Below are 23,570 nucleotides of genomic sequence, written 5' to 3'. Positions count from 1 at the left end.
TCCGACTGTATTGTGTAGTTAGAAGTTTTTTAGTATCTTTTTCCTCGGTAATTTCTCCTCCCCTGTTTGTCTTGTCTTATCTCTTCGTGCCCACCTCAGCAGGTTTGTTTTTTGTTGGGCAGGTTAATGCTCTTGACCATGCCCTCTATCTTGGCAGTGCAGCCCGAGCCTCATTGGCTGGACTCAGATCTTATCGCTTCTGATTGCACGCTCCTGCTGTCATTCAAGTCCTCTACTATTTCGTTGACCAACGGGCTGCACTTTTTCCTGAGTTTTTGTGCAATTCGTACTGCTGTAGATCCAGACTTGCACACAGTCATTGTTTTGTTTTTGTGACAAAGCGTTCACCAGAAGCCCACACCTTCAAGGTTCCTTTATGTATGTTAAAATGATGCTGCCGTTGCGTGGGCTTTCACAGATTGTTTTGGCTGTCAGAGTTATTGTCTGCCAGCTTATGTGGAAATGTATTGGCTGTGACTGACGAAAGTACAAATGAATAACCTGTTTCCATTTTCTATTCTTACTCTCCTGCCCACACAACGTTTACTCCTGCTGCGTTTAAGATTAGGGTTTTATACGCAGCTTTGCAAAGTATACCCACGAACTGCAGTTCAGAAAGTTTTTGGTTGTATTCCAAATGTGGAAAGGGTGTTAGAAATTATGCACCTTTTGACAAAAGTGGGTTCATTCTCTTACTCAGATTTAAATTTTCAAAGTATTCAAGATAAAACAATACAAATTCAAATACGATTCAAATTCAGTTGTTTTAACACATCATTCAAGTTGAGCACTTCCAATTAAAAAAAACTGTAAAATATCCTACCTCCATTACATATCATTTTTCAAAAGCACATTTCAGTCATTATATCAATATCAGAATTTATTTTCATCAGTCCCAAAAAATGTACTACTTTATTCTATATAAATGTTTTCTTTGATTTAAGAAATAGTTGTTTCTAAAAGCTAATGCTGCTTTTATTTTGTTACTCTTGGTCATGTTACTGTAATTACCTTTCAAAAAGAATATTATTTTAATAAACAAAACTACTTTTTAATCATGTGTTGTTTTGAGTTTGCGAAACAGAAAAAAAAAAAATCAACATACAGCCACTCTCGCAGCTTCATGTTTGTCTGTAGGAAGCCTACTCAGCTGTTCACTGTCATCTTGGATGCTCAGTCACAATAATCAACCATGGTACATAGGCCGAGCTTTGCCAGCCATTGTAATGGGGCCCTTGAGTCAGGTTCTTGTTAGCTGATGTATAATAAGCTCCAGCCTAATGAAGTGTAAACCAGAGATCTGGGAGGCAGAGGCTGGGAGGCCAGATGAATACGGCCGGCGGTCTCAGTGTGCAGTGGAGAGCTCAATGCTAATGCTATTAGCCAGGAGGTCAGTCCATTTTCCTCACCCTTGTTCAGTTTATCAGCACTTCATAATGTGTGAGGGGTGTAAGGGCAGGAAGTAGAAACAGCTGATGACACTTAAGTGCGATATCTCTCTGAAAGTGAAGAGGGTGAGAAATGGGTTCACGAGGAGCGCACGGTTTGATTGCAGCTGCGTCGGAATGATCACAGACCTTCTGCCCCTTAACAGACTTCCTCTGTGTTACGGTTTTTCCACCGGAGAGAGTGTTGCAGCCTCCATCTGGCCAGTTTCCTCCTCTCGTCCACATCCATTAACAGTCCATTTGTTGCTTCTGCCCCGAGGAGCCTCCCTCTGCTGCTCAGTCGTTCAGCTCATCCTAATGCTGCTGATGAGACTTTAATGTACAGATGCTCCACTTCATTCAGCCCTATTAAGCCTTTATGCTTATAGTTCAACCAATATTAGTTTTATTGTCCGTCTCTGAATTGATTGTCTACCTGCTGAAAGTCGGAAGTTTATCCTGGTTCGATTTTGTTACGTAAATCTGATGATTTTAAGAACTATTGTATAGCAAGTGTAAAAATGCATGATGACAGTCGTTTACTATTCTGCAGGCTAGTGTAGGACACTATTAGCATTCATAGCAATCCATTTCCCCCATATGTTAACCCTTATGAATACATTACAATGCATTTGTAATGCATTAACTAATTGTAATTCGGAGAAAGTGCTATCAGTTCTCGATAGCTCTTTTCTGATAGTCATGTCAATCGTCGTGTGTTCTGGTGTGTTTGCTTGCACATCTGTGCACAAACACACAAATTAATCCTTGGCATGTTTCTCTTCTAGCCAACGCCGGGGCCTGTTTTCCTAAGCAAGGTAACTCAACTGGGCGAATGGCTCCCTGCTCTTTTATCACACCTTAAGTTCATTCATTATTCCAGTCACATATTTTATTTTTGTGTGTAACCATACTGTCTCCTTCCTGTCATATGTGCCTTCTAGCTCGGGCTGTGTTGTCTGTCAGTTAGACCGCTGATAAGAGGCCAAGGGCTGTCAGAGTGATGTGCTTCCTTAAAAATGGACAGCAGGATCAGTAACTTTCAGGAGAGACAGTGAGAATATGTAGAGAAAGTGTCAGCGAGGTGTCGAGGGATGGAGATAGATAGAGATACAGACAGACGGACAGGAGAGGAGTTGGTGAGGAAGAACAGGAACAATGACAGACATGAAAGAAGTGGTACTTTGTGTTTCCGTCTGACTTTCAATCACCTCAATTTTCAATATTTTGTCTTTCTCTGTTTCCCAGGAAAACAATGAAAGCCATTTAAGATGACAAGCAGGGATATCACAGTGGAATATCCAGCAAAACAAATTCAGTTTGAGCCTCTTCCTTTGATCTATTGCAGAAGCATTTTACTTTTCTTATTTTTCTTCCCGTCAGAACTTGAAATCAATAATTCTGCAAGGAACCGCTCTGTCCTGCTGGCAAATAGTCTAACATCCCATCCCATTTCTCTCTCTTTCTCCCTCTCTCTCCTTCTCTTGTCCCCTCTGTGCATTATTTTTCCACTCTCCTTCTCTCTGCTTTATTTGTTTCCACCTATGTGTGCCTGCTGTGTGTATGTACGCCTCCACCCTGAAACCTTTCTGCATATTTGTGCGGCTGGTGATTCACCTCTTTCCTGCACACTTTCCACCCTTTTTCCTTCCCTTCCTTCCTTCCTTCCTTTCCTTCCTTTCCTTTATCCTCCCTTTCCGTTCTTCTGTCCTCGTCCCTCAGATCCCGAGCGTGGTGGCAGTCACATGATCTCCACAGATGACCTGGAGTATCCACGGGAGTACCGGACGCTGGGCAACAGCGCCCGGCGCTTCTCCAATGTGGGCCTGGTGCATACGTCGGAGCACCGCCACACCGTCAGCGCCGCCCAGAGCCTGGAGGCCCTGACCAACCTGCACAAGGCTGACATGGAACGCAAGAGGGACGCCTTCATGGATCACCTGAAGAGCAAGTACCAGCAGCAGCAGCAGCAGCTGCAGCATCCACACCACAGCCCCCACCACAATCCACCGTCGCCCTCGCCTTCCCACGCCAGCATGAGGGGCACATCAGAGCGGTCTGCACGAGAACAGGTAATTCATGGTCATTCATTATTGAATGTATTTCATGTTGCTGTACAGGTATCCCTTTAATGCCATTTTCAAAATACATATCGCACCGTATTTGCTCCTCGTTTGTATATATGTAATGCTCCTAATGTGGTGATTTCAACAGAAAAATAGACACAGAAAGTCGCAGCGGCTCGGCAGAGTCAAATATAATTTCAGGCAACAAAAGATATCTTGTCAGATGACATCCAGACTGAAAGCAGCACAATGACTCACATTGTGCTCATAGAAATCATTTGAGTGTATGGAGTGAGAATACATGAGAAAAAGGTGGTGGTCTTTGTATGTTATTACAAGTCGTCATTAAACTGTTGCGTTCTGTGTGTCTGCTGGTAGAACGTGTAGGACATGTTACAAAGAGGGACAGGATGGTGCTGTTGCAGTGTGGGAAGACACACGCTTCAGCATATTGAATGCACTTATGTTAATGCAGCTCTGTGACCACTTGGGAATAATATTTATCTTCCCCTTTTTATGAATTCTTTTCCCACTTTGCCTCATCACCTTTCTCTTGCTCTTTTCTATCTCTCTCACAGACATACGCACACATTCACACAACACACAACACACACACACACACACACACACACACACACACACACACACACACACACACACACACACACACACACACACTCTACTGTACACAAACATGCTCGCTCTTTATGTGAGCACTGCTGCTGCGTGTGTGTTTAAAAAAAAAAGAAAAAAAGGGTGAATTCAGGGTAATGACGTGAAAGAAAAGCACATCAGGGGAGGGAATGAAAGGGAGAGAGCGAGTGAGTGTGAGAGGGTGGGTGAAAGACAGGTGGAGTCCACAGTTGCCGTGGCAACGTCTCCCATATATGGCAAGTGGGGATATCGCATTGCAAAGGTCAGCTTGTGTAGGGAAGGAGGGATTGTACGGTAATAAAGAGAGAAGGGATGGAGGAATAACGAAAGGGAAGGTGCAGGCAGGGGAAAAAAATATAATTACATGGAGACTGGACATATCCTGAAGTGACAGGGCATTTTCACTGCACGGCGGAGGAAGCAGCACAGCCCAGGATTCCTTGTCATCTTGTGGATGTGCAGAGCATGGACAGCAAGGAAAGGAGGGGAGGGGGAGAGGAGGAGCTGGTGAGGAGCGCAGCAGCCAGTCAAGCAGCCCACTGCTCAATTAGCCAGCAGCAGCAGGACCCAACCACCCATCTGCGAAGGAGTTAATCGGCTGGTGTTGTAATGAATTAAATAAAGAGTTTCCACCGCATGTGCAACTGTAGAGCAAGACAGACACAGAGACAGAGCGAGAGAGAGAGAAAGAGAGAGAGAGATTGAGTGAGGAAGGAGGAGGTGAGTAAGAGAAGCAAAGGGAGGGAGAGAGAGAGGCAAAAACACGATGAGGATTCGCTGCACCTGACGGACAGCCTGGGATGACTGGAGTGGTGGACAGGCACAGGTGCACTGCAGGTGAGACGGGACTGGAAGCTGGAGGTTGTTGTACAGAGGTGTGTGTGTGTGTGTGTGTGTGTGTGTGTGTGTGTGTGTGTGTGTGTGTGTGTGTGTGTGTGTGTGTGTGTGTGTGTGTGGAGGGGGTGTAATGATGTGCCATCTGGGATTAGATTCCATGCCTGTTGTGTTTGTTGTGGTTGTTGTGGTGACGGTGTGCATATGCTCAGCAGGCAGGAGCCCCGGCTAGACAAAAGCTGAGTGGACGATAGTGTGATCCGTACCCAGTGTACCTTTTGTGTGTCTGTTTGGGGTGAGCATTAATTTGCTGTGTGTGTTTTTAAAACAGGGAAGAGAGGCTGCTGCGATGCTAAGACACCAAACTGACTGGAGGAGGATTGAGGATGGGGAAAGTGTAAGAATGAGTGAGATGAGGGGCGGGGGGTGCAGAGAGGATGACGACATGAGAAAGAGAGAGGGGTGGAGGAGGGGTGGAGTGAGCGCACCCTGCTTTACATGCAGGTCAGGTAATGCAGCGCTCCACTCTGTGAGGCTACGTCCTTCTGGAGCTGTGTGGCTAACTCCAGTGAGTGCACATACACACGCCTCTGTGCAACTATATAAAAGGGTGTTTTAATACAGCGGTGAGGAATGCATTTATCCCTTCAGCCCTGAGTTTAATCTGCCATCTCAAACATTTATCAGTAATTCTGTCTACCTGAGGGCTCGTAGCCTATTAAATCTAAACGGAAGTTAAAAATGACAAGATGTATATTTGAACTAAGTAGAGGAGATTCAGTGAAGAGTTTGGCCTATCATCTGGGATCATGGCTGAATTAGTTACTGACACTATAGAACAAGGTGTTGAATGTAATTTCTAGATTGCAGTGATGATCGACAGGAAGGAAAACTGTTAGAGGAAAATGACCTCTCCCGTTCGCTCTCACACCCTCCCAGTGCAGTATTTGCAACTCATAGTCCAAGCTCAGTATATCTGCAGCTGTCGGCAGGGCAACAGTTTACATGCAGAACATTGAATGTGTTTACTTTACCTGAGAACTGTGAGTAAGCCTCATTAAGGCAACAATCAAAGAAACTCCGGCAGAGACAAACACACAAGACCACAAATCACTTCTGCACCATTAAAGCCAGCCCTCAGAGTTATTTAGCTTGGTGGGAAAATAAAATCATTACCGTTGTCTGAACAAGGGAACAGCAATTATTTATGATTCACCGCTAGCGCCCCTGAGCCGCTGTCAGTTCGGTGAAGTGTCAAGGGCAGAGCTTACGGGCTACTCTTAATAAATGACTGACACACGATCAGGTGGTCACGGCCAATTCAAGTACAACCAGGAAAGGCCTCACGTATTAGCTTATGCCTGAAAGTGACCCACATTATCAATGACCTCTCACCGCTTTTTGACCAATCCTCTTCAGCGAAGGTGTGGATGATTTACAGAGCTTCCCTTCTACTGTGATAAACAAGAACTTTTTTGTTTAAAGGCATTTCTTTATTTATTCAACCCATAATGGAGCATTTCATCTCTCAGATTTTAGAGATACATGGTTTTCACTGGACTGCAACAATATATGGCATTTAAAAACAGGAACAGCTTGTTAGGAGACATAAATTTTGCTCAGCATCACATCAAAGAGTCGTCTTTAATAATAACTGCTTTGTCATGTGTTGATAGAATTTTATATGCTGAAGGGAAAAGGAAGCGTGGGTTGAGATTATGCACCATATCATTTAGTGTCCCACTTGTTTCTGTGCCAGTGAGCCAAAGAACACCAGTATATATATATACACTTTTAACGTTTAAAATTAGACACAGAACAACCCTCCTCTCCATTGAAAGAAACATTACAGGGTAGATAAAAATAATACATACTATAATTACAGTCACTGTGCAATACTGTAACTACCATCCTGAGAATGAGGGCTATAGTGTTTAGTTTACCGTTTTAAAGGTTTTTATTTAATCATTTGTAGGGTAATCATTTGTATTATGTTGCTATTCTTGTGTTCATTCAAAGTATGTTTACACCAGAATTATAATGTCTCCCATTTTTATACTATTAATACCACTCTATATGACTTCTAATTAGGTTGTGTGTATGAAACATATTTACTAGTGCACTTAAAGATACCAGTCTGCACAAAAAAATCGGTCTAATTTTAGAATGTGCTGTTGATTCTGTTTTCCAACAATGCATTGCACAACAGAAATGTAAAAGACACTCTCAGGTTTAAACTTTTTTTTTCCCCATGAGCATGTTTTTAATGGCACCGTCGGTCATTCCAAAGTCTAAGACTGGGTCCTAAATCCTGTTTACAAACTAATTCTATGCAGAATTTGAAGTATGTGTAGTATCAATTAAAAAGACAACATTTGCACAAGAATGATAAAAAGCTTGTCATAAACATAAAAGAGATATTTGGAAAGATAAAGGATAACAAAAATATATTTTGGAAGAACAATTTCACTGACTTAATAGAATTTTTGGGAAACCAACCAACACAGAAGTTAATTTGTAACTTCTGTGTCTGTCTGCCGCCTTCATCTGTTTCAATCATGGTGGCTGAATGGACACCGGAGCTACAGCATACATATCATATTTTTGCTATTTTATAAATTTCAGAACAGAGAAAACTTTTCTTTTGAGTGTCCTCCTGATGTTTTATACATTGTTCTCACACAATAAAATCCCCAAAGAAAAATATGGAATTGCTCACAGCTGGAAAAAAATAATAGTCGATTTTGACAAAACAGCGTGGACACCTCGGGGAGAAACAAAACAAATGATTACAATGTCTTTTTGGTGTCTCTTGATGAAATTTCATCGACAGGGTCATTCAAAAGTCACAGTTTAGTTCAAACTTGCTGGTATAATATGATTTAGTATAACCAAAACAGTATATTATAATGAAAGAACATTTAGTATTTTGTATGGAGTTGGGACACCGATAAAGTTTAGAGTCAAAGTTCTCCTCTTTTATCTCCAAAAAACTGTAAAATACGTTGTGTACTAACTGAAAAAGAGCTGCATTTATGTCGTGCAACTATACTTTGTATATTGAGACACAGCCTTTGTCGTCTTAGCCTGGAAACTTTACCTCTTTGTATGAGTTAAATTATAACACCTCATTCTGTAATAAGACCAAGAGAGAAGTTGCACCTTAATACATAAAGAATAGGGAGAAAGAAATAAAAGAGCTGGACAACAGCATCAAGTAAAAAGACGGCATTTGGGTCAAATGATGGAACATTAAGTGAAAGTTTAGATTACAATAAGGTAGTAATCGCTGAAAACGCTGCCAGTGATGCTTGTGTTTACAGAAATAATCTCGGCTTTTGTTGAGACACTATTAAAATGGAAGGCGGATAATGAAAAACTGCCAACTATCATAAATCAAAACTTGCCTGTCCCTTTTTTTTTTTTTTTTTCTCGATCCCTGCACCAGGGGAGTAATGTGGGTTCTGCAGGAGGGAGGGTGAATGGACTGAAAATTGCCTGCAGATAAGAATAAGAACTAGAATAAGAGTTTGGATTAGAATTAAAATTCATGAACCCTGCCCAATCTTTTTTTAATTTTCCATGTCATTTTGAGGTATTTCTGGCCCATCAGTGGCATGGCCTGGTTTTGACTGTGGGGTAATTATGGCTTAATGGAAAGCTTATTTCCGGAGGCCTCTGCCAACATGCAGGCCCCTTTTTCTTACATGGCAAAGCAGCAGGAAGGGCAATCGGACAAATGAGAGATACAGCACGGTCCAGCGAAAGTAAGCAGGTGAGGTTGGGAGGTTCCGATAATAAAAAAAAAAAGAAGAAGAAAAAGAGCACAGCAGGTGGATGGAGAGTGGAAGAGACGGGAGAGAGGGAGGAGTGGTAGTGGTTGCTTGACTGTGGTGGAGAAGTCTGGGATACAGGCCAACGCCGCAACAACAGAGTGGGCTGCTGTTTGATTCGATTTCACTCTTTTCATTTCCTCCCCTTCGCTAGTTACAGCCAACATTGCAATCTTGTTTCAGGTACACTGTAACCCGACGCTTGCAAAGCACAGCCACCACCTGGATTAACACCAATCAGACTTAATACTTGTGGTTCAGACGGCCGCATTAAATGAAGCTGTTGGAAATTTCAGCCGGAAAAAAATTGTCAGAAAAGGAGCTACACAAAACACTTGTTTTAATACTAATGGTCTTTAGACAGGTTGAATCAGTTCGACCATTTTTTCTTTTTGTTGTTAAATTGAGGCCATTATTAGAAAAGTAAATATCTAACTTTTCTCTCTCCGTCTCCTTCCCTTTGTCCTTCATGAAACTTCACAGCAACAACCCAACTACTGGAGCTTTAAGGTCAGTGCTGCTTGTCTAAGTGTCCCTGTGTGTTTGTCATTCTTCATGTCTGCGTGTGTGTGTGGTGTGTGCGTGACCCTTCAGGCATCACCAGCCTATCTCCATGGTCCTCTGACTCCTGCAACACTCAGCTCACTTGGCATCTCTTGGTTCTCTGGGCAGTATGTGTGTGTGTGTGTGTGTGTGTGTGTGTGTGTGTGTGTGTGTGTGTGTGTGTGTGTGATTGGTGTGTGTGTGTGTGTGTGTGTGTGTGTGTGTGTGTGTGTGTGTGTGTGTGTGTGTGTGTGTGTGTGTGCATAGTGGCAGAGGTGTCAGGGGTGTCAGGGGTGGCGACAGCTTAAACTTCTCTGGCTCCATTTAATCTGCAGGAGACGATTCCTTCTGGATTCATGATACCTCAGTCATCCGGCATTAATGGCTCGAAGCCACGTGACCCTGCCGACGTATCACTGACTGAGACATTAAGAAGACGTTTCAGATGTGCCGCTGAGGCATTACTGAAATAATGCTTTGAAATTAGCACAGAGGCTTGAGTCATGGCTGGGCTGCTGAATGCGTTTTATTGCGAGGTTTAGAGAGAAAGAATATGGGTTGTATACACTGGAGAACAGGCAGGCAGACATATTGAAAGTATGAATCACTTATGCTGAATTTAAAGAGTTTTTTCTATTTATTAGCTTATATACATACTTATATATATACTTATATGTATGTATCCTTTTCTGGCTTTATACGTCATGGGGTTAGGAAAGGAGGTGTGATGTTTAAACAGTGAAGGTTAGAGGAAAGTATTGATGTGTGTGTGTGTGTGTGTGTGTGTGTGTGTGTGTGTGTGTGTGTGTGTGTGTGTGGGAAGAGCCCATAGGTTATCTGAGGTGTAGTCTTCCCTGAATCCCTGCTCACAATATCATGTAGACAGGGTGAAAATGTCGCTGAATATCAATAGCCTTCTGCCCTGACCAATGGGGAAGGGTAAGCAATGTATCCCTCACTCCCACAAGTACTTAAACCTGAAAGGAGTGATATGAGAGCAATTTAGCATTTCTTCTGTCACATAAATCTATTAGGTAGGTAGGTAGGTAGGTATATACTTTATTAATCCCCGAGGGGAAATTTTTTAATTACACAACCGAACCGGACTTTCAGGTGGGTTGTGAAAACATGTGGGTGTTGAAAAACCCACCCATATTTGCTTTCAGCATCCAGGTTGAAAAAAGAATCATCAAACATCAGTCTAACAAATAATGATTTTAATAAAATAATCATATCAGAAAGAAAATTGTTAAAATGATGAGCTGGAAAATAAATAAGTTGTAACTAACTTTTTTCTTTATTACTGACATTTTTTTGATTTTTCTTGGTTAATTGTTTGGTCCATAAAATACTAATAATGCTAATTTGTCAGAGGCAAGCTGACATTTTAAAATATATGTTTTTGTCCAGCTAACCGCACAAAACTCAAAGCTATTTGGTCTACAGCGATATAAAACAATGTATTAGCCAGCACTAATTCGGTGCAATTGAATTTACTTTATATAGCACCAAATCACAACGAAGGTCTGCTCAGGGAACTTAATATAACACAGGTAATTTTGAATTGCTTCAAAACTGATTGAAATGATTGTCCAATAGTCAAAATAGTTGCTGATTATTTGTTTTGCTGATCATTCAAATTTTTTGACCAATATTTGCCGCTCTAAAAAAAATTATCAGTCTCTTGCACTCCCTAGTACATTAAGTTCCTGCACATCATGTTGCTTTGCAGCTTTGCGATCAACCAAATAAGGTAGTTATAATCCCTGAACAGTGAGAGTGAGAGGATTTATTTACTGGTGCCACAAGTTGTTGCTGCAGTTAGTAATAAAAATGCAGAATGAAACAAGCAAAACGGACTAAGTAGTGGTAACAGATCTAAAGATATTTGCTTTCAGCACACAGATTGTTGTTGACACCTTTTATGTTGACACCTCATCCCGCTCAATTTTCTTCATTTCGCACTGAAGCCTCTGAAAGCCTCATCCCACTCCCTCATCCCACCAGCTCTAATATCAACTCAGCTCTCTCCCTGGATTTCCCTGCCTGCTGAAAATAAACACTAAATGGAACTACTATCAAGACTACACTGCAGTCATTTTATTCACCTGCGGAGTAATATGTATATCAAGGAGATTATCAGACTGTATCATGTTTAATATAGACACTTACTGATTACATGGATGGACATGCCCAGATAAATGTTTACCTGAAAAAGAAATTCTCTGGGATGTGTAATTCTCGGGCAGGTTTCCAAGGCTACTGTTTCTCTCCCATCTGGCAGAAAAAATAGAATCCAAACCAGCAGCGTAGTCTTCATCTCCCCTCTTGAAGAGCACACCATCTCACTCCCTCTCGCTCGAGGCATACTGATTGTGTCGACCTACAATTCACAGCAATTTAGCAAAGCAATTTGTTCCATGCATTGACGACTCCCGGTATTCTAAAGGGAAAGGACTCTATGGGTTTTGGGGGATTGTGTGTCCAGAAGATGAAGAGAAATAATGGCGCGGAAGAGCAAGTAGAGCTAAATGGATGTGAGAGACGGATCGATTTAGGGAGCTGTTTTCTGTCCATTTTCTAAAAGTGGGAGCGGTGAACTTTTTTTGTGTGTGTGTGTGGAAAACCGGCAGGTTGTGTGTAGACGGAGTTAGAAATGCAGTTAGAAACAGCACAAGGAAAACACCTGGATGTGGCTTTGGCCTCTGCCCCCCCAGAGACCGAGGTTGGAGGCAGATACGTTAACATAAAGCAGCTCAGTAAGAATCAGAAGCGAGCTTTTGGAGGTGTTGGGAGAGGACAACATGAGTGACAGGGGATAAAAGGTTGGAGAGGAAGAGAAATAACTGCAGGCAAAGATACACAGAAGGAAGGTAACAATTATCATTAAAAGGAGAATGAAAATAAGCTGGAGGAAAAAAGAATGGAAGACTTGTGGACAAGGTGTGAGGTTAGTAATTTTAACCATTTAACACCAGTCTGCCAAGTAATACCCTGCAACCAAACACTTCCCACACATCAAGCTGTGTTTGACATTTCTGTCGAGCTCAAGTCCAGCAGAATGTCATATTACTTAATGGAAGAATTATTGCACTCGGGGATAAGATTAGAGAGAAGAGCCCAGCAGCAACCATCATGTGAGGAGCTGGCCTCTGGACCTCGACTTAGTAATGTGCTTTTAGAGCAGTGTAGTTCAGCCATATTTGCTCTTCTGCTTGATGTATGTTCAAGAATATCACACGATAAGCGGAAATCATACACCCTAAATCTGCCTTAAGTTAACCTTGGCAGAAAATGTGTAATTTTATTCATATTGTACAACATGCATTGTCTTAAATCACAGTACACTTTTTTAATCAGCCTTTCTGCACTGCCACAGTCTATTGTTTTTATGCTAACGCCGATCAACCAATCGTCCAATTATCAATTGACAATTCTAATAAAGCTTATTGAAACATGACAATAACCTCCTCAACAATGTTGGCAAAAAGAAAGGAAGGCAGCATCACTCTGTGCTATTATATTAAGAATAAAATAAAGAAATATGAAGCTACAGAAGTGTTGAAGCTGCAGACGATACTGTTTGTGTGTTCTGCAGCAAAGTTCAACTTTAAAAATCAAGGCTGTAGTTTTAACCTTAACATTTGAATAATACTCCAGAGCTATTCAGACGAACTCACACCAGTTTATGACAGTCGGATTGTTGATCCTTCAGGCAATTAATCAAGCATCGTGACCCTCCTCAAACTGAGTGTCAGACGGCATCCGATTAAAACTGGGTTTCATCAGTATGGAGAAACCGACTTAACATCTATAGCTATATTCACATTTTATTGGCTAGAAAGCACTCACACTATTTCATTACAGTATGTCTGTGTCTTTCATCACACAGTCTGTGGGTGAAGTTCAAATCAATATTTAAGTTGGCATTTTATTGAAGAGAAGTTAACTAGTTTGCAGACTAAATAAGACAAGGCAAATTGTCAGATGCAGTTTGAGCAGACATGCTCTCCCAAACATAAAAAGCTATACACAATCGCTTCCAGTACTTTGACCTTAAAACAGAGCCGACCAATGTGTGTGTTTGTGTGTGTATTAAAGCACTCATGCTAGTGTGTACAAGCACACGGGCATGGTGGGCGGTTACATTGAGTTTAATGCAGTTTGTAGCCTTAGGTCTGCTGTCAGGCCGCCTTGTCCTGCTTTCCACTCTATTCCCTTCTGTTCCATGTAAGATCATCCTGTTCCCTACTTGTTCCTCTCTTCTGCCGTTGCCCTTATAACAGTGTAGGGTTCTCAGCAGTAATTGAATGCCGTCAAGAAAGTCTGAATTGCTCTAAAAGAAAAGGTTGCGATGGGTGGGGGTGTGGGGAAGGGGGAGGGGGGTAGAGGGAAAATAAGGTGGTAGAACCAGTTTCCCTCAAAGGCTGTAAACGCCATCATGTATAACACTGGCATGTCTAGCAGGACCAGATGCATGACCAGATGGTGCATTCATGTAAATTATTTACAATGCAAAATTACTGCTGAGAGAAATTTTCAGTTTTCATGTCACATAAACCGCCAATATGGAAGTTAATGTTTGAAGCCTGTTGTAACAAGACAAGCTGACTAAGAGCACATATAGCAACAGCTGCATGAAGCTTATACAAATTCATACATTTGGATTTCATTGTCTTGTTCAGCAGCACATGGATGGCAGTTGTTGGGAGAAGAAAACAATTCCCCCTTTGCTTTTCTGACAGATTATTATTATTATTTTTTTTTTCAGCTGTATCAGAATTTGAAATTTGAGTTTGCAGACATGGGGAGAAGGGTGTTCAGTCATGCAGCATTATGCACTCACTTCCCCTTTTCCTTTTCATAGAAAGCTGAAAGTAGGTTATTTAGCTTTGAAATAAAAGTCTGACATGCACCAGGAGAATGACTCAAGATGTCGAAACACAGAGTTGCTTTCACTCCTGTTTCATATTGGAAGCTGTTGCTGCATTTCAATGCCAAATCAATTTCTGGGTGCTTCTACTGAGTAGTAGGATTGTGTTCAGACAGCTGGTTCCTGTTGATTTCTCTTCCAATTGGCCAAATAACTTGATTTGTTAAGCTCAGAGTCTGACAAATGTCTTTTATTACCTGCCTTATTTATTGGCATTTAGAAGATCAAATGTAGTCTACTAACTCCAGCAAAATTAGAGTTTAATAAATTGTTTGAAATAGGCTTACTCACTTTCTTACTGAGAGGTAGATAAGAAGATTGATACCGTTCCCATGTCTGCAAATATGTGAGGCCATTATGATCAGCTGGTTAGCTTAGTTTAGCTTAACACAACAACTTGTAGCAGGGGGGTAGCTATACTGCTTGACCAAAGTTAACATAATCTAGTTAGCAGCATCTTAAAGCTCACTAATTACCACCTTCTATAGGGCTGTTATTAGTTGTTTTGCCTTGGGTGATGTGCTGGACTATTTCTTGGTCAAGACTTCCTGGATGTCTGTCCTGGTTGCTTGGCAACTGCTCAGAGCACAAGGTCTGGTTTTTAGTTTATAGAGCTGGGATGTCTGTTTTCTCTTGTTTCCATTCAGCTAAGCAGCTGGTCACGATGGCTTCATATTTAAACACGAGAGTTATATCAATCTCCCAATGTAATCCCCAATAAAAAAAAGAAAAAAAAAGAAGAAAAATAATATTTCCCAAAGTGTCACACTTGTCTGTCAAATACTTTAACCCACCCAAAACTGGAAACGTAAACAAAATCGGAGTAAATGCTAAAAATGATTCAGCTCTGAGTTAAGATCATTAAAAATGCGATCAAACTCCAGCCTTTCGAGGTATATTGTGTTCACACTGAATTTCCCTTTTAGCGTCCCACTGTAGGAGAGTCTGGCCAGAGAGTGTCACACCGCAGAACGGGCGCTGCTTCTGTGTGATGCTGTTGGCCGTGTTGTTCAGTGTGGTCACAGTTTAGATAAATGACCCTATTACAAAACATGGTGGGGGTTATCTGTCAGCATCACGGTTTCTCTGTGCGCTCAGACACCGTCTGCCACCGCCATTACTGGACACTTTGACCATGCGCGTGTGGGTGTGTGACTGAATTATGTATGATGGTGACAAAAGGAGCGTAACATTACATTATAAAAAAAAGATTGCTCCGGTCCCGCTGGGGGTTTGTTTCTCGCCTTGTAAACATACATGTAGCAAGCGGTAGTTGTTCATTTAAAGAGCATATTGCCACATATTTTAGTATGTGTACGTGACGTTATGTCAAGTTTAGTGACTGTACTAAACAGCAGTTTAATGATGAATTGATTGCTGAAGTTTAGTTTGTAAAATTAGTAAATATCTTTTATCTCGTTGAAAAATTAGTTGCGAGACTAATTTACAAAATTTATCATCACTATCCATCAAAACGATCTCCAGCCACGGCAGCAGCTCTGTGAGGCTGTGTGCAGGAATCACCAGGATGTAAAACGGGTCGTGTTTACCCTTTTTTTTTTGTTTAGCATGTTAGTATGCCAATATTTGCAAATGAGCTGGAAAGTCAAGGCCAATGCTGAGGCAGGTGGTTTTTGCAGGTGTTTAGTTAGGAACTGAAGTACTGAACAAATTGAACCATAAATGTCATTCCACGGCAATCCATCTAATAGCTGCTGCTGAGAAGGTGGTCGATCGACAAACTGACAGGCTGACATCGGCGCCCATTGAGCCATGCCGCCTGCAAAGCTAAAAATGTAAATCCTTTGCAAGTTTCATTCTGTCCAGAGGATTTGCTGAATAACTCTGGGATGTGGACTGTTGGTCAGACAAAGACAATCTATTTGAAAATGTCTTCTTTGGTCCTGGGGAATTGACATGGAATTTTTTTTTCACCATTTTTTTTGGACATTTTATTGATTAAACAATGAATTTATCGTTTAAAAAGATCTATAGTGAAAGTAACCTCTAGTAGCAGCCCCTAATTTCCTGTGCAGCATGGTTTCTTGGCTTATTGCCCAATTAACAAAACCATAAATGGATGCATGTGTTTGTTCTGTGTCGTGTGTTAATGAATGAATTCAAGAAGCTCACAGCTGAGAGTCAATGAGCGCAGAGATGGCCCACCGTGTTTGGTTCTGTCAGAGTGTCTCATTAATTAAATGCCACACTAATTAAAGGCACAGTAGATCCTGGGTGCAGCTTGACTCAGGCAGAGAAAAGCTGAGAAGGAAATCCTTAGAAAGGGGGAAAACTGTTGTGTTCATGGTGCAAAGAGGAGGAGGAGACGGGCACACTGTGGCTAAGGATGTGTCTGCTTCTGCCATCCGAACAATCAGCAGACAGCATTCTGGGAGCTCATTACAGCAGCCTCTGAGCTGGAGGAGATGCTACAGTGGTGGTGGTGGTGGTGGTGGTGGTGGGGGGGGGGATCAGGGAGTCAGTTCACTGAGCTCAGCCCCAGCTGCGCTCAGCCCCAGCTGCGCTAACAGTCTTTCAGTGAGAGACGCCTGGGCATAGGCCAGTAGGATAAACCCACAGTGACAACCTGGGATTTGCATGAGCTTCTCCTCCCATCCCACTAGCGCTCATTTAAAGTTCGTAGCTGCACAGGCACAAGAGTTTGGATGAAGGCGTGTGGGAGGTGTGAAAAGTTATGCAAACATGACATAACTTCTGCTAAGCCGGAGCACAGTTTCCGGCTTAGTATTGCTCCTTACCCACCATAGGTGATTCATGAAGTCTGATGCCCTGGAGTGCTGCGCCGTTTGAGCACAACTATATTGTGTTCTTTGCTGCTGCACCATTCAACTGATGTCAGATACTGTGACGCTAGTAATTTCGAGTGAATGGCTTGTAGCTAAACCATTGTCAAGGTCTCTATAATCTTGTTAGGTGGTTCATTGTGTAGTGTCTCATTGTGTGTTCACTGTCTCTTTTCCAGTTGGTCTAACTCCAGCGGCCCCGTCCAATCCATTCTTTCCGCTTCAGTTTTACCTCTCAGTAAATTACTGCGTGTCTCTGTGTGTCCTCTTGTCCCGCAGAGCCGCAGTCCACGCCATTCCCAGTCCACCCAGTCTGGGCTCGCCGACCAGGCTGCCAAGCTGTCCTTTGCCTCCGCTGAATCCTTGGAGACCATGTCAGAAGCCGACATTCCCCTCGGGTTCAACCGGATGAACCGATTTCGCCAGAGCCTGCCGCTGTCCCGCTCTGCCAGCCAAAATAAGCTACGATCCCCAGGTTAAGATCTGAAGCACTTCTGGCAGGCTCAGTTACAACATGCTGGTTGGACTCGAGGCAGATTTGCAGCTGTCTCTTTACTTCGTGTAGCTGGTGATGTGAACCACAAAGAAGATGGATGTGTTGATCTCCCCACATTTACGATAATAGTTTAGTCTAATTGCAGTGTTACCTCAAAGTGGAGAGAGGTCAATCCTGAGAAAACAAAACTTTGGACAAGGTTGGACAAACAACTTGTTGCCATTTAGACACAATAAATACCCAATATACTCTCGCAGAGCAAGTTATAATGGATATCTCTTCAGGTGTACTATTGGCTAAAAAAAACATTTACATTTTCTATATTTAGGATAGAATAAGAAAGCCTGCTATTTTTTGCTTTGGTAGTTGTTTTGATGAGTTTTTATTTGACTGTGTTTGGGTTAATCATATGAGACTAAGAGCAGGTTTGTGTGCAAGTGCAAGAGTAAACAGCATTCAGGGACAAGTTTACTACAAAAGTACCTTGGGAGTGTGGAGAGGATTAGTTCGAGGCTTCTCCAGACTCATAAAGACCGAGGTGTGCTGTTACATCAAGTGTCTGGAAAACTAAAGAGCTGATGAAGACGTATTACATAAGACGTTCAAACAGATCTCCGCTGTCTCTATACTAACCACTGTCTTTGTTTTCTTCTCTCCCCAAACTGTCTGCAGTATCGCACTTATTTTGCCTGACTTTTAATTCTTGGTCTTTCTTTGCTTTGTTTGTTGTTTTTGTTTGTCCCATGGGTATGAAGATGAATTTTCAGGTTAGTCAGGCGTCAGACACATCTCTATCTATAAAATCAAGGGTTGCAGAACCTGACAAAAGTTTTCTGTAAAGTTTTTATTTTGAAATAATATCCACTACCATTGTTATTAATTATTGATCAATAGTAAAAGTTATATTTTAAAAAGTAGTAGTAAAACTTCAACCTGCACATGCATCTTTACACCTTAGCTGTGAATTCTCACACCGCTCCCACAAACCTATTTTCACTTAGAAAAAAAGAAAGAACTGGTTTGTTACTCTGTCAGTGATTATTCATGCTGACATCAGATGATGAAAACAGTTTCTCGCTCTCTTATACTAAGAGGCAGAACATTTGTATCATATGTGACACTGTTGCTTGCAAAGGGCCAAAACGTGCCGCAAGATCTGAGAGAATTGCTTTGCTAGTCATTCTCTAAAGCCATCGGCGTCGTCTGACTCAACCACCTCTCCCTTATCTCTCTCTTTTAGGCGTGCTGTTCCTGCAGTATGGAGATGAGACACGTCGGGTGCACATCACCCACGAGCTGAGCAGCCTGGACACGCTGCATGCTCTCATCGTGCACATGTTCCCTCAGAAGTTGACAGCGGGTATGCTGAAGTCACCCAACACGGCCATCTTGATCAAGGACGAGGCCCGTAACGTCTTCTACGAGCTGGAGGACGTCCGGGACATTCAGGATCGCAGCATCATCAAGATTTTCCGCAAAGAGCCCATCTACGCTTCTTACCCTGCGGCGGCACACCTGGCTAACGGAGACCTGAGGGTGAGCTGAGGGGAGCTGGGAGGTGAAAAGGGCAAACTGGGTTATTTTAGAGGGAAAAAAATGGTGTCTGATCTCCTGCAAGTTTGATGTTTGACAACTGAGCTGTCATTGAGAACTGCTATAACACAGTGCCTCTACAAGAGAGGAGGGGTGTGCTTCTTTGGCAAGGTAATGGTGTCGTTTTTTTTTTTTTCGTTATTACAATGGTAACTTTGACATGCTATACTGTGTATTTGGGTGAGTAATTTAAAAGGTATTCCTCCTGGAAATGTATTTTCTTATCTTCAAGTAGGCCATCTGTTGCTGTGCAGACACCAGAGAACAATGTTCCTCTGTGAAATGAGCATATTTCAACATTTGAAGCTATTTCTGCTTCAGTAAAGATCAAGGAAGCCTGAGGGAGGTTTCTTTTTTAAAATAATTTCATACAAAACCCTGCTTACCATCTGCATTATTCACACAGTGCTGAATACACAACTGCTATTAACCATGCAAACAGGCAGTGACAAATGATTGTGCCTGCGTGCATTCTGTGTGCATGTACTACGCTGTATCTCCTGTGAGTTTGTGCATGTTCACATGCATGTTTGCATCTGTATATATCCAAGAAGCAGAATTGGAAAAAGAGGGGAAAAGATGGCTGACCAGCACTCATGAACTGCAGAAGCATGTTTACATTTTGATTCACCCTCAAGCTCCATTTGATACTAGCAAATGCAGACATGATTAAATGTGAGATGCACTATCCGTTTCTTCTTTATAACTGTCGGAGGCTAAACGCAAGCTGAATCTTAACAAGCATCTTGCCGTTCATTTGCTCCTGTGCATGTTGTGTGTCTGGTGCTCTCTTATGGAGCAAGGTTTAAGATGTGTTTATATCTCTTTTGATATTTGTAAAAATGTTTGATCATACCATTTAATATATGTGTGTGTGTGTGTGCGAATTTGTTCCTGGGCATGAAGGCTCAGCAGCATGAATTCCTTTGTCATGCTCCAATATTTTCTGTTTTGTATATCATGAGCAAAGATGCTGAGAAGCGAATGAAAAGAATAAAATCAGGGATGAGCTGAGGAACAAAAGTGGTTACATGACAAGGGAAAGCAGACTATTTGGTATTTGAAAGCTTCAAAAAATGAGAAAAATCACAACAGGTGCAAATCCACAGAGGTGGGTTCAAAAAAGCACCGGGGCATATTTAATGATGTTATGATGTTCCACGAACAAAGGCAGTTAGAGAAAAAGTGAAGCTTAGCTAAAAGTGGTGAACTCGGATAGAAGAATTGTACTGGTTTCCCCTATGAATGATAGTTCGGCCTAACTTTATCTCCCGCATCCTGTCCCCACTCTGCTATAGATAGATACACAGATTTGAGACTGCGCTGAATTAGTCATGTTACCTTGCTTCCCATTTTAGGCAGACACAGTCCTTTTTCTTTCATTCTGCCATTGGCCTAATTAAAATAAATAACATACAAACTACAATCAAGACAATCTTCAGGAACTAAATTCTGCCATTTGTCCAGTAATTTGTCTTTTGAGAAATGGCGTCTGCAAGCTGTGACAGCCTGGGCATTGTGCAGCTGACACATGGGAAACACAACACACTCATCCGTAGGTCTCCATGGTAACGCTCATCCCTCCTTGTTCATTTCAGAGGGAAATGGTGTATTCCTCTCGCGACTCCTCCCCTACGCGCCGCCTCAACACTCTTCCTTCCTCCACGGCCTCGGGGTCCTCCGGCTCTCCATCCCGCTCACGCCTCTCCTACAGTGGAGGCCGCCCTCCGTCCTTCGCCGGGTCCCATGCCCAACAGGAGCAGTCCCGACATCCCCACCATCCCTCAGCCGGCCACGGTGCCAACGCGGGCCTGTCTCCTTCACCCAGTGCCATCTTGGAGCGCCGCGACGTCAAGCCTGATGAAGAAGTTTCTGCAAAAAACATGGCACTGATGAAGAACGAGGGGCTGTACGCGGATCCTTACAGCTTGATGCACGAGGGCCGCCTCAGCATCGCCTCCACCCAGTCCTTAGCTGCCATCGGAGACCCGTTTAGCTTCCCTGTTTCCACTGGCCTGTACCGCCGCGGCTCTGTGCGCTCCCTCAGCACCTACTCAGCCGCTGCTCTTCAAGGAGACCTGGAGGACTCTCTGTACAAGCCGGGAGGTTCCCTGTACTCTGACACGTACTCCTCAGCCACTCTGGGCATGGGTTTTCGCATGCCACCCTCCTCCCCGCAGAAAATCCCTGACATGCAGCTGAGGGACAGGGACTCGTATTCCAGCTCGCCCAGAGCCTCACCTGTCAGGCAGGCCTTTCGCAAGGACTCTGCCTCCTCCTCTGTGTTTGTGGAGAGCCCGAAGTCGAGGCCCAGCTCCAGTTCAGAGCCTCTGTGTCTAACAGCTGGCCCCGGGGAGGGCAGCAGGGCCACGCCTGGCTTTGGCTCTTCATTATCTGGACAAGACTCTGACACAAGCAGGTCAGTAAGAGTCTGTGTGACCATTTTTACTCCGGTATCATTTGTACTGCTCACAGAATGCCCTATTTTCTGTCAGCCTATTCTGTAAGCCTCGACTTCTGCATAAACACATGACGATCTGCCAACACTATGACAATAAAAGCTATAGTAGCGATTTCTATGTTTGTGTTTTCTTTGTGCTCTTTTCAATGTTTAAAAGTGAACAAGGCCGTGCATCAGAAAAAGTAGATGTCAGATATTTCCATGTTCCATCCAGCAGAGCGTTAAATTATATCTAACTTGTTTTTTCAGCTTTGACTGTCGCTGTTCTGTATTCCACACCCCCAAAAACCAATTCTTTGTCCATCTGCATCTAATCCAGTTGTTAATCCATTTATTCATTCCTACTGATTTCAGTGTTTTGTCACAAATTTGTGGTGTTTTTTTTTTTTCTTCTAGGGATCATCGCCTGGAGCGCATGGAGGCCATGGAGAAGCAGATAGCAAGCCTGACTGGCCTGGTTCAGAGTGTGCTGACCAGGGCACCAGACAGCGACAGCACGTAAGACTCTCCATTATACCCCATTAACCCTCTAAAAGTCTCAGATAGCGCTTCAGCTTAGACATAGCGTTATCGACAGGAACAGCAGCGCGCTATTATCAGAGCCATTATCAGCTCCACGGCAGTGAAGTGGTACATTACCTTGTGTGAGCATAACACAAGTACAGAGCACTAAACATCAGCTGCAGGGCACGGTACTATTGATCTTTGCACTGATACCTATGGATATGCCAGACAGCTTTTCAGTAGATTTTGAGCTCCTTTACGTTGTTATCAATTCTATCTCATGTACACAGTAGGGGCTCATTAATGTAATCAGTCTGATGGTGTCCAGTGGTGGTGCTGTTAGCGTTAGCACTGTAATTGCCTTGCCCTGTGGCCGTTGATCCTCAGATGCGGCCTGCTGCGTCTCTGCATGATGGCGGGCTGCCCTCCGGACCAAGGGACGGAGTTTTCACGGCCATTACCTTTCTCTTCCAGCGAGAAGACCGAAACCAACAGTGACGGCTCCGCCACTGGAAGTGAGTACAGCAGCGTAATTGTGACCCGTGTACCGAGCTGTTACTAACACGGCGGTGTTCCCGTGCTGAGCTCTGTGCTGCTTAGTAATACTTGAACTGTTTCACATTCCTGCAAACTAGTAATGATGATGACCTCCTGGTTTAAGAGTAATTTATCTAAGCTTGACAACGCTGTTGCGATGGATGGATGGACGACACGTCAGTCCAGGAAGCGTCAATCTATATCAAACGGTTGAGTTGTTGAGCTGGTTATTGGTACTTTCGCACTTGTTGTTCGCTTCACGCTGTCCAGTTGTGTTCACGTGACCCACAAACAGAGAGCTGTAAACATGTTGTTACACCATTTGACCAGCAGCCCAGATCCCAGAGACATTCATCTACATATGACAGAGCATCTGATCCTTTTCCAAAATGGCTGAAGCTGGATCCAAAGAAAGTGTGGCATTTGTTTTGGTTTAGGAAAAATGACTGAAACAATTATCCAATTATAGGCACGGTTGCCACTTAACTATCTGTCCATTGACTAATTGAATCATCCCAGCTCTAATGGAAATGCAATGGTGCCCCACATTTCAATGAGCTAAATGAAGTGCATAATACACAGAAGAGGACACAAGTATCACACGCTGCTGTTTAAACTACCTTGGATACTCATGCTGGTTACCATGGTTACAAATGTATTTGCATAAATATAAAACCAGCATCTTTTATACAGATTTAAAAAAAAAAAATCATAAACATCACTTGCTGAACACCTCACAATCAGTAGATTGAATTTAATTGTGGTTCAGCTTTTGAACAAATCCACAAAGACCCTATTCTTCTACCTGCCTGAGCAAACCACATTTAAAAGGCAGGCTCACTCACTGATGAATTAGATTTCTACCTCATTCATCTCATTTTCTCT

The 23,570-nt window shown here is 42.8% G+C and overlaps 1 protein-coding gene across 13 annotated transcripts in view; it reads left to right on the top strand.

Annotated features, from left to right (window-relative positions):
• The window catches only part of srcin1a (SRC kinase signaling inhibitor 1a), a 103,630-nt gene that overhangs the window by 54,847 nt on the left and 25,213 nt on the right, over positions 1–23,570 (top strand). For 5 of the 13 annotated variants that reach the window (XM_069148701.1, XM_069148694.1, XM_069148698.1 and 2 more), the window contains exons 2-10: positions 2,216–2,245; positions 3,150–3,499; positions 9,298–9,324; positions 17,374–17,569; positions 18,346–18,357; positions 18,831–19,126; positions 20,782–21,602; positions 22,041–22,142; positions 22,536–22,663. In XM_069148701.1, coding sequence (XP_069004802.1) covers positions 2,216–2,245; positions 3,150–3,499; positions 9,298–9,324; positions 17,374–17,569; positions 18,346–18,357; positions 18,831–19,126; positions 20,782–21,602; positions 22,041–22,142; positions 22,536–22,663 — 1,962 coding nt within the window. The remainder of the gene's footprint in view (positions 1–2,215; positions 2,246–3,149; positions 3,500–9,297; positions 9,325–17,373; positions 17,570–18,345; positions 18,358–18,830; positions 19,127–20,781; positions 21,603–22,040; positions 22,143–22,535; positions 22,664–23,570) is intronic. The other 8 variants (XM_069148703.1, XM_069148699.1, XM_069148702.1 and 5 more) reach the window with 4 other exon arrangements.

The sequence above is a fragment of the Embiotoca jacksoni genome, unplaced genomic scaffold, assembly GCF_022577435.1.
Source record: "Embiotoca jacksoni isolate LCO1_2020_lvr unplaced genomic scaffold, fEmbJac1.0.p SCAF_15, whole genome shotgun sequence".
Classification (NCBI taxonomy): Eukaryota; Metazoa; Chordata; class Actinopteri; family Embiotocidae; genus Embiotoca; species Embiotoca jacksoni.
The sequence above is the reverse complement of the archived record's forward strand: the minus strand, read 5'-3'. Positions and strand labels throughout refer to the sequence as shown.